Source organism: Aquarana catesbeiana, linkage group LG05, assembly GCF_042186555.1.
Source record: "Aquarana catesbeiana isolate 2022-GZ linkage group LG05, ASM4218655v1, whole genome shotgun sequence".
In the NCBI taxonomy this organism is placed as follows: Eukaryota; Metazoa; Chordata; class Amphibia; order Anura; family Ranidae; genus Aquarana; species Aquarana catesbeiana.
The window spans coordinates 591,614,129-591,626,276 of NC_133328.1; the positions used below are offsets into that span (position 1 = coordinate 591,614,129).

General features: G+C 45.4%; 1 protein-coding gene across 1 annotated transcript in view; it reads left to right on the forward strand.

The window, feature by feature from the left end:
* The window catches only part of LOC141146080 (fibrocystin-L-like), a 364,397-nt gene that overhangs the window by 97,684 nt on the left and 254,565 nt on the right, over positions 1-12,148 (forward strand). Inside the window, exon 21 of the mRNA XM_073632840.1 lies at positions 2,705-2,857. Coding sequence (XP_073488941.1) covers positions 2,705-2,857 — 153 coding nt within the window. The remainder of the gene's footprint in view (positions 1-2,704; positions 2,858-12,148) is intronic.

Genomic DNA, 12,148 nt, shown 5'->3' on the forward strand with positions numbered 1-12,148 from the left:
AGCAATTACAGAAATGCCTCACCTTAATAGATGACTGGATGACCACTAGCTCCCTCAAACTCAACGGATCAAAAACAGAACTTCTTCTCCTACAAGCTAACAAAAATTCCAAAATAAAGACTCCATGGACACCTCCCACCATCCTTGGACAGACCATCTCTCCAAGCACCAAAGCCAAGAGTCTCTGAGTCATTTTTGACTCAGGAATGACAATGGATGCGCAAATAGGATCAGTGGTGAGCGGATCCCACCATTTCCTCCGACAACTACGTAGACTCATCCCCTTCATCCCAGAAGAGGACAAAGCGGCAGTTGTGGGAACAATCATCAATTCCCGACTCGACTACGCAAATTCGCTCTACGTAGGACTACCCCAATATCAGCTTGCGCGCTTACAACTCATCCAAAACACGGCGGCAAGACTGTTAACAGGAAAAAAACACTGGGAATCCATCTCCCCCTCCCTAAAGAGCCTACACTGGCTAACCGTGAAGAACCGGATCACATTCAAGACCCTCTGCCACAAATGCTTACAAGGAAACGCCCCACCATATCTCCGCGAGAAAATAAAACACTACACACTGAATCGCAGTCTTCGATCAGCTAACCAAAACCTCCTTACCATTTCCAAATACCGCTACAAAGCAAAGGGAGAACGAAGATTCGCAGTCCAAGGACCTCGACTATGGAATGCTCTTCCAACTAACATCCGCATGGAAGCAAACCACCAGGCCTTCAGAAAAAAACTAAAGACCTTCCTTTTCTGAGAAGCTGACAACAGAGAATGCATCCAGTGCCTTGAGGTGATTCAGTTCGCATTTGCAGCGCTTTACAAATCATTCATTCATTCATTCATTCATGAAGCGGGGTTGTTTGTCCTGAGGGGGGTCTGTACTGATGGAGCGAGTGGTTTGTCCTGAGATGGGGTCTGCACTGATGGAGGGGGGTGGTCTGTACTGAGGGGGGTCTGTATTGATGGAGGGGGTGATCTGTACTAAGGGGGGTCTGTACTGATGGAGGGGGTGGCCTGTACTGAGAGGGGTATACTGATGGAGAGGGGTGGTCTGTACTGAGGGGGGACTAAACTTGGTGGAGGGAGGGTCTGTACTGAGGGAGAGAGGTCTGTACTAAGGGAGGACTATACTTGGAGGGGGTCGGTACTGACGGAGGGGGGTCTATACTTAGTGGAGGGGGGTCTGTACTGAGGGAGGACTATAATTGGTGGAGGGGGGTCTGTACTGATGGAGGGGTCTATACTTAGTGGAGGGGTGTCTTACTGAAGGACAACTATAGTTGGTGGGGGGTGACATAATGTTTTACCACACCGGGTGATACCAGCCCTAGTGGTAGGAGGAGGATTTGTTTCATTTTTGTGTATCACCTGAGGCCAGTCACTTCACTGGTTATAAGTGAGAGTTTACAACCACTTTAATGTACTTAGATTCAGTGACACATGCTGGGTGTTATATTGCTGTCTGCTCGTTATCCAGACCTGTTATCACATCTTCTGGCACAGGGGAGACTACTAGCACCAACTTCCTTTGTGGTTTTGAGATGTAAAAGAATCCAGAGAGCAGCAAAGAATGCTAATGCTGAAGATGCAAAAAGAGGCCTTCTTTGGCCCCCAAAAATCTAAAAGATCCACTCGGTTGTGTTTGTCCCTCAGGCCAAAGGTTCCCAGTCCCCCCCTGCTATGCATCTAAATGGTTTTTACCTCCAGAATGTATTTTTTTGGTCAAGATGCAAACACGCTCACTGAAAGTATGGTTATGTAAGAGCCCGCGTTGACTGGCTTTGGTTTGCTTCAATGGGAATGCAAAACTTGCTCGAAGCTGCTCAAATGCAGGTCAGAAGGAGGCCAACTGCAGGTCAAATACACCTGTCATTGATATTTGTATAGTCTTTGTGACAGCATTTTATGAGCTTGGAAGATTGGGTATGTGGCCTTTTACTTGTCCCACAGATTTAATGACTCAATTTGAACTGTACACAACCATACATTTTTAGGTTTGCATGGGTGCTTTAGAGCTCTAATAGGTACTGCTTCCAGACTACCTGATCTGCTTAAGTCATTCATCTATAGAAACTACATACTGTCCCTGCCATCTACAACCACATCCCTGCCCAAACACACTCACACACATATGAAGAAGCTTGAAACATGGCCTCCTTGGCATCTACTTTCTGCAGCCTGCCTTATGCCAGAGAACTTATTGACCATCACCATCAGTAGCTCCTAATACGCTAAATGCTACTTCAGCTAATAAAGGAGCTGATTCATGTATATGTTAAACATGTACACCGCAAAGCAGGATTATATACAAATGTCATTTTAAAGCTGCATTGATTTTATGTCAAGATCAACAAAGAAATTGGAAGACTGAAATGTTTACCTTTTTGTGGAGAATAAGCAGCTTCTGGAGCCCTCCAGTGCTGGTTTATTTTGAAAATGTGGGTTAGAGTTCAAACTAGATTATATTCTACTTCAAAAGAGATCATGTGATCAAATGCCTAGGCTTTAGGTCACTTCAGGGAGCTCTAGAGGGGAAATTGGATCAGCAATTTCTCAAGAAAAGGTACTGTAGATATGATTGCCCTTCTGTTAGTCTTAATTTGTCCAACCCCACAGACTGTTAATATATGTGTATAGGTCCATTTTAAATCGAGTCTTTTCATTTCATCTAAACATAGTGCTTCTTTGTAGTCTTCTTGGTACAGGGGCTATGTGACGACTGAGACTGAGCCATTCTGTGGACAATATTCCTTGAAGAATCCTTATTATTTGTATGATTCATCAGAATGGAAATCATCAACCCAAACATTGTATGGACCCATTTCATTAGAGTCACATAGACAGGTATAACTGCATGTTTATGTATGTTGTTATGTACATATGTTATATACAGAAAAAGCTTTAATTGTGCATCTTTTGTATGAATATTATTATTTATTTTAAGCATATTATGTGGTACTGTACAGCCCCAATTGCAAAAAAGTTGGGGCTCTGCGTTAAATCAACGTTAAAACAGAATGCAATGATTTGCAAATCCCATAAACCCATATTTTATTTACAATAAAAAATATCAAATGTTTAACTACTTCAATACTGGGCACTTTCACCCCCTTCCTGCCCAGGCCAATTTTCAGCTTTGAGCACTGTTGCACTTTGAATGACAATTGCGCGATCATGCAACACTGTACCAACATTTTTTTCCCACAAATAGAGCTTTCTTTTGGTGGTATTTGATAGCCACTGTTTTTTTTTTTTTTTTTTGCTAAACATGGAAAGAGACCGAAAATTTTGAAAACAAAACATTTTTTTCCGTTTCTTAGTTATATAGTTATACAATTTTGTAAATAAGTACGTTTTCTTCTTCAGCGACGGGCACTAATAGGCTGCACTGATGAGGTGGCTCTGATGGGCACTGATGAGGAGGCACTAATATGCATCACTGATAGGAGGCACTGATATGCAGCACTGATAGGCACTGATAGGCGGCATTGATGGGCACTGATAGGTGGCAATGATGGGCACTGCTAGGCAGCACTGATTGGCACTGATGGCCAATTATGGACACTGATATATAGCACTGATGAGGAGGCACTGACAGGCATTACTGATGGGCACTGACAAGCATTACTTATGGGCACTGATAGGCATCTCAGATGGGCACTGATTGGCATCAAAGGTGGGCATCTGTGGGCACTGGTGGGCAATGCATCACAGGTGGGCATCGCTGATGGGGCTGAACTGATAATCACTGCACTGATTATCAATGCAGCCCCCCCCCCCCGACAGGAGAGCCACTTAACAGCTCTCCTCTAGTCACAACCTGTCAGCGTGAGAAGAGAAATGTTGATAACCGGCACTTCCTGGTAACGCTGTGATCAGCTGTAATTGGATACAGCTGATCACATGGTAAAGAGCCTACGTCATAGGCTCTTTACCGTGATTGGAGATGAGCGTGTCGGGGGCGCACACAAGTGTCTTGTTCTGCTGGACGTCATATGACGTATGGGTGGGATGTGGTTAAACTGAGAAAGTATACCATTTTAAGAAAAAAATAGGGTAATTTTGAAGTTGATGGCAGCAAAAAGTCTCAAATAAGTTGGGAAAGGACCATGTTTACCACAGTGTAGCATCTCCTATTCTTTTAATAACACTTTGTAAATGTCTGGGAACTGAGGAGACCAGCTGCTGGAGTTTGAGAGAGGAATATTGTACCATTCTTAACTGATATAGGATTCCAATTGCCAAGATGCACCAAATACGTTTAATTAGTGCAAGGTCTGGAGTGCAGGCAGGTTAGTAAAGCACCAGGATTCTACTACTATGAAGCCATGCTGTTTTCATAGATGTAGTATGCAGTTTAGCATTGTCCTGCTGAAAAATGCAAGGACTTCCCTGAAAAAAACACGTTATCTGGATGGGAGCATATGCTACTCTAAAACCTAGATATATCATTCAGCATTGATGGTGCCTTTCCAGATGAGCAGACTGCCCAATTCTTTATGCACTAATGTACCCCCATACCATTAGAGATGTTGGGGTTTGAACTGAGTGCTGATAAGCTGGGAGGTCCCTCTTCTCTTTAGTCTGGAGAACTCAGTGCCCATGAGTGCCAAAATGAATGGCAAATTTTGATTAATTTGGCCATAGAACAGTTTTCCACTTTGTAACAGACCATTTTAAATGAGCTTTGGCCCAGAGAAGACAGCAGCTTTTCTGGATCATGTTCAGATATGGCTGCTTCTTTGCATGATAGGACTTTACCTTGCATTTCTGGATGACACCAGGAATTGTGTTCACAGACAGTGATTTTTTGAAGTATTCCTGAGCCCATGTAGTGATGTCCATCAGAGAATCATGCCTGTTTTTATTGTAGTGCCATCTGAGGGCCCGAAGATAGTGGGCATACAAATATTGCATTTTGGTCTTGTCCCTTGTGCACAGAAATTTCTCCAGATTCTCTGAATCTTCTGATGAAATTATGTGTTGCAGATGATGATATATTTAAAATATTTGCAATTTTACATTGAAGAACATTATTCTAAAATTTTTCAACAATTTTTAAATGCAGCTATTCACAGATTGGTGAACCTATGCCCATCTTTACCTCTGAGACACTCTGACTTTTCAAGATGCCCAATAAAATTACTGACCCGTTGCCAATTACAACAATTTAACAGTTGACACTGAGATAAAGTGACATCCTGGCCGATTTGATCGGCCGGTTACTGAGATCAGCAATTGCTGGAGGGACACATTGCGCGCCCCCCGAGGTGTGGCCAGTGTGCATGTGCTAAGTAACGTATGGGTATGTCGCTTAGCCTGCCCTCAGGAAATGTACTGTGGGCAGGTGGGAACTGGTTAAAATGGTACATTTATTCAGTTGAAATATGTGAAAAGTTTTCTATTTTCTATTGTGAATAAAATATGGATTTATGAGATTTACTAATTATTGTATTCCTATGTAATGTAGATTTTACACAGCGTCCTAACTTTTTGGGAATTGGGGGTGTATTTCAAATAAGAAATGTGTGGTAGTTGCAAACTCCAAAATATGCAAAAATATTACACAAAGGGGCCTATTTATAAAAAAATCCACCACTCACAATTAAACTATGTATCATGTTCTTCCGCTTGCTCAGTTGGGGCCCTTAAGTTGGTGCACAATGGAGGATATAATCTCTTTAAGATGAGAAGAAAACAGAATAATCTCTATAGATGGTAAAATGGTCAGCAGAGTTCCCCTTTACTATGTAAAGTTGGGGTGGAAGATCACTTTAAGAAAATATAGAATGGTAGGAAAAAGTTACATTAGCAGAAGGGGGGGGGTTGTATGTCCTTTTAAATGGAGAATTTGAACTTGAGCAGCTAATTCCTTCCTTGGATGGCTTGAACTTGAATTAGATTAAAAGCAGAGTTCTGCCTAACAAGGAGAGATAGGGTGAACTCAGATAATCTGCAGGCAGTGTTTGTAGAAACGAGTAGGGATGAGCTTGATGTTCGGGTCGAACATAAGTTTGACTTGAACATTGGGTGTTCGCCCATTCGTCGAAAAACAAACATTATGGGGCGTTTGCGGCAAATTCGAGTGGCGTGGAACGCCCCATAATGCACTGCGAGATCGCAGTGCATTGCTGTATAAAGATTGGCCAAAGCATGCACCATGACCTGCATGCTTTGGCCAATCCCAGCGCCCCAACTTCGTCAACGCCCCACACTATGTAAGGCTGCCTGCATGTCGGCCCTGTGTAGTGTGTTGTTGGCATGGACAGAGAGATAGTGTGATTTAGATTGAGCAGCAGGCAGGCAGGTTATTCAGTTAGCTCAGCTGCAGTGTATTTAATATATATACAACCCCCTAATGCAGTTGGTACTATTTTTCTGGTGGTGTACACAGTACACAATACAGTGCACCCCTAGTGCAGTTGCTACTACTTTTCTGGTGGTGTACACAGTACACAATACAGTGCACCCCTAGTACAGTTGCTACTACTTTTCTGGTGGTGTACACAGTACACAATACAGTGCACCCCTAGTGCAGTTGCTACTACTTTTCTGGTGGTGTACACAGTGCACAATACAGTGCAGCCGTAGTTGCTACTACACTTCTGGTGGTGTACACAATACAGTGCACCCCTAGTGCAGTTGCTACTACTTTTCTGGTGGTGTACACAGTACACAATACAGTGTAGTGTGGTGTTGCAAAACAAAATTTACAGCATGTCCGGCAGGCCACCAAGGAGAGGCAGATGCTCACAGGCCACTAAAAGAGGGCAAGCAGGCTCTGTGTCTACAGTCAACAATGCTGGTCATGGACACGGTGCATCCTCTGCACGTGGCCTGGGGCACGCTTGTCCTTTTTTTCTGCTGCTGGCCGTGTTATTGAGCCACAACATGCAGAAGAGTTGGTGGAGTGGATAACGAAGCCGTCCTCATCCTCCTCATCCTCTGTCACCCAGGCTCAGAATAGTTTGCCTGCCAATGCAGCTGCCAAAGCGGCCTCTCCCATCGGCTCTTTGTCAAAAGTCACTCCTTCCCTAGCCCCACCATCATGCACGGAGGAGTCCCCCAAACTATTCGACCACAGTGTCGGGTACATGCTGCAGGAGGATGCGCAGCATTTTGAAGGCTCTGATGATGGTACCCAGGTTGAGGATGAAGGCAGTAATGTGAGCCCAGAGAGAAGAGGGGGTGCCCAAGAAGGACAAGAAGCTGGCAGTCATGTTCCCCCAGCTGCAGCATAATGCCAAGTTTGCCCCAGGGACGAGCAGGGAGGGAATGATGAGGTCACTGACTCTACTTGGGTGCCTGATAGAAGAGAGGAGGAGGAGGCACATCTCGAACGAGGCAGGATGCCCTCCAAGGTGCAGTATAAGGGCAGCCACCCTACTGCATCACACCGTAGAGCTAAGCAGGTGCAGGGTGCTGCTGACTCCCCGCTTATTTTGAAAAGTTCTTTGGTGTGGGCCTTTTTTGACACGTGTGCAGCAGATCGCACCATTGCTGTTTGCAACCTATGTCTGAAGCAGATCAAGTATGGTCAAAACACATGCTTGACCAGACATATGACGACTTCCCATGCAGTCCGTTGGCAAGAGCACTTGAAAGACCCACATCAAAGAACAAGGCGGACATCTCCTTGCTCCTCATCTGGGATCTCCAACCCCACTATACCTCCAGTCCTCTCAGAAACCTGCACTGAGAGGAATGTAGGTATAGTCGTAGGTGTCCCAAGTACTTGCGGCCAATGTGCTAGCGGTACACCACCATCCGATTTTAGCAGGCAAATTTCCCTACCCCAGTTGCTAAACCGTAGACAGAAATTCTGTCCCAGCCATCCACATGCTCAGCGTCTGAATGCTAGCTTGGCCAAATTGCTAGCACTGCAACTGCTGCCTTTTCAGCTGGTAGACTCTGCCCCCTTTTGTAAATTTGTGAAATGTGCGGTACCTCAGTGGCAGGTTCCCAAACACCATTTCTTTACACGGAAGTCCATTCTGGCTCTCTACCGGCACGTGAAAGGCAATGTCTTGGCCTCGTTGGACAGGGCAGTCAGCAGTAAGATGCATAATACCGTTGACTCATGGTCCAGCAGGCATGGACAGGGACGTTACCTTTCTTTCACGGCGCACTGGGTAACTCTGTTGGCAGCTGGGAAGGATGCAGGACAGGGTTCAGTATTGTGGGAGTTTATTCCACCACCACGCCTCCAAAATGCTAGTGGTGATTCTGCCACAGCTTTCTCCTCCACCCCCTTCTCTTCTTCTTCCACTATGGCCTGCCTCTTCCTCTGCAGATTTCTCCTCTGAACCAGCGGTGCTCCATAGCCGTTCTAGGGGCTACGCAAGCACTCAGGCAAAAAGATGCCATGCGGTGCTTGAGTTGGTCTGCTTAGGGGACAGGAGTCACACTGGGGCAGAGATTCTGTCAGCTCTGCAGGGGCAGGCTCAGAGGTGGTTGACGCCATGCCGGCTTTAGCCAGGAATGGTTGTATGGGACAATGGCACCAACCTCCTCTCCACCCTCCGACAGGGACACTTGACCCATGTTCCCTGTTTGGCTCTCCTGAGGCAGGCCAGGAAAGTCTGTGGTCATTTCCGCCGGTCATATAATGCCAATGCTCGGCTGACTGACATTCAAAGTGAATGCAACCTGCCCAAGAACTGCCTCATTTGTGACATGCCCACCAGGTGAAACTCAACATTGGCAATGCTGCAGCGGCTGCACATGCAGCAGAGGGCCAACAATGAGTACCTGTGTGAGTATGGCACCAGGACAGGGTCAGGGGAGCTTGGCTTTTTTTCACCACGCCAGTGGCTACTGATCAAGGATGCATGCACTGTCCTGTCGCCATTTGAGGAGGCCACGAGGATGGTGAGCAGTGACAATGCATGCATCAGTGATACTGTCCCTCTTGTCTTCCTGTTGGAGCACACGATTCGTGGAATAATGGACAGGGCACTTGAGGCAGAAAAGCGGGAGGAAGAGAAGGACTTCATTACCTCTCAAGGCCCCCTTTATCCAGATAGTATTCCTGTGGGCCCGCCGAACACACAGGAAGAAGAGGAGGAGGAGGATTGTGTCAGCAAGGAGGTGAAGGATAACACTCAGCAGCAGTCTTCAAGGGATTGTTTTCAGTCCCCATAAACCCATGGAGTTGTATGTGGCTGGGAGGAGGTAGTTGCAGATCATGTGATCCTTAGTGTCCCAGAGGACTTAGGATTGAATACCTCTGCAAACTTATGCTGCATGGCATTCCTGGTTCTGCAAAGCCTGCGAAAGGACCCTAGGATTTGTGGTATCAAGGAGAGGGATCATTACTGACTGGCAACCCTTCTTGATCCACGTTACAAGGGTAAGGTTAAAGAACTTATCCAGCCTTCGCATAGGATGAAACATCTTCAGGAACCCTTGAAGAAAGGTTTGTTCAATGCGTTTCCAGACCATTGGAGGTAACAATTCCCTGGTGCTGGACAACGTGTTGCTGAGGCTTCGTTTAGTCACAGAAAGAGCTGTGGAGAAGGTGGCCGGCTGACCGATGCGTTCAGACAATTCTTCAGTTCTCAGCGCCAAGGTCTGATCGGTTCCAGCAACCATTGCCAGCGTCTGCATTACATGGTGCAGGAATATCTAGGGGCAAGATCAGACTTGGAGACCTTTCCAACAGAGCATCCACTGGGTCTTGAGGATGGAACACGGGCCAGAGCTTGCTCAATATGCAATTAAGCTACTGGCCTGTCCTGCATCCAGTGTTCTTTCTGAACGCACATTCAGTGCTGCTGGAGGATTTGTAACTGATCACAGAGTGCGCCTGTCCACAGACTCCATCAATAGGCTCACATTCATAAAAATGAATCAGTCTTGGATCACCAGCTACCAAGCACCTGATGATGATGTAACCGATTGATTTTTCTATGAATGTGGGATCCCTTGAAGACTGCCTATGCTGAGTGACTATCCTATTATGCTGAGTGACTATCCTATTCCTCTTCAAATTTGATGATGATAGCTTCTAAGAATATTTTTGGTTTAGGGCACCACCACCACTGCCTAAGGTCCAATTTTTCTGCCCCTGTTTAACAGGGTGTGTAATTACAATTTTTGATCTAATATTTCACAGCAGGGCCGTTCCTGTGCCCACCAAGAGTAACTGTGAGGGGTTACAGTGTTGTGGCACCACCACCACTGCCTAAGACCCAATTTTTCTGCCCCTGTTTAACAAGGGCGTGTAATTACAATTTTTGATCTAAAATTTCACAGCAGGGCCGTTCCTGCGCCCACCAAGATCAACATGAGGGGTTACAGTGTTGTGGCACCACCACTGCCTAAGGCCCAATTTTTCTGCCCCTGTTTAACAGGGGCATGTAATTACAATTTTTGATCTAATATTTCACAGCAGGGCCGTTCCTGCACCCATCAAGAGTAACTGTGAGGGGTTACAGTGTTGTGGCACCACCACCACCACTGCCTAAGTCCCAATTTTTCTGCCCCTGTTTAACAGGGACATGTAATTACAATTTTTGATAAAATATTTCACAGCAGGGCCCGTTCCTTCGCCCACCAAGAGTAACTGTGAGGGGTTACAGTGTTGTGGCACCACCAACATTGCCTAAGGCCCAATTTTTCTGCCCCTGTTTAACAGGGGCATGTAATTACAATTTTTGATCTAATATTTCACAGCAGGACCCGTTCCTGTGCTCAACAAGAGTATCTGTGAGGGGTTACAGTGTTCTGGTATCACCAACACCTAAGGCCCAATTTTCTGCAGAGTATATAGGGCAGGCTATATAGTATATACAGGCGGTCCAATACTTACAAACATCTGACTTACAAACGGAGGGAGACAACAAGAAGTGAGAGGAAATCTACCCCTAGGAAGGGAAATTCTCTCCTGTAAGAGTTAATATGGGATGCTTTAGCACCAATCCTTGTGTTTCCGTAATAAGCCAAAATTTTCAAAATCCAACTGTCATTGGGACAAAAAGTGACTTGAAATATTCTGAACAGGGGCACAGACAGCAAAACAAATGTTACAGGGGTGATAACCCTTCCCTATGCTACCCAAAAAGCTTAAAAATAGATTTTTTGGCTGGAGCTACACTTAAAAAATGTACCGGTTCCGACTTACAAACAGATTCAACTTAGGAACAAACCTACAGTCCCTATCTTGTTTGTAACCCGGGGACCGCCTGTATACTGCTGTTCAGAGTATTTAGGGCCTGGGGGCCCCACGCCTTTTTTTTTTAAATGTGGGTGCGGGGTTCCGCTTAATATCCATACCAGACCCAAAGGGCCTGGCAATAGAATGGGGGGGTGGGGGGAACCCATGACGTTTTTCTCAATGATTTTCATCTATATTGCCGGGAGCCGACAATACATTACAGCCGCTAGCAATTTTAAATGACTTTTTTTCCTTTAGAAATGTCATTTTGCAGTGGGACTGTTATAAACACAGGAAAACTGTGCCACTTTACAGGCATACTATGTCACCCCCCAGGCACAATATTTAAAGTAATATTTCATTTTTATTGTTTCAATTTAAGCATTATTAAAATCACTGCTCCCGAAAAAACAGACATTTTTAAAACTTTTTTTTGCATTGATACATGTCCCCTGGGGCAGGACCCGGGTCCCCAAACACTTTTTATGGCAATAACTTGCATATTAGCTTTTAAAATGAGCACTTTTGATTTTTCATGTTCTTGTCCCATAGACTTTAACGGTGTTCGCACAAATTTTTTGCCTGTTCGCATGTTCTGCCGCAAACCGTAATGGGGGGTATTCGGCTCATCCCTAGAAACGAGTAAGAATGGCAGAGTGAAGCAATAGATGGGAGCTGACACATGTGCTGATTGCACAAGAATGGCAGACTGGTAATAGATGGGCTATAGCACCTGTGCTCCAATGCAGAGGCCTGGCTTAACTTGAAACAGCTTACACACTGGCAGCAAATATAGTGTTAAATGGGTTAGTAACGCTCTCACCAGGTGCCTAGACAAAGCAGAGCAAATCGATTGGTGTCTTGTTGAAGGGCACCCTTTGTCCTTTTAAAGATCTAGTTGTCATGATGATGACCCGATCTGAGCGCCTGCAGATCTCCACAAGTCTGCCTCCTCAAGACACTCGGCTTTCCAATGA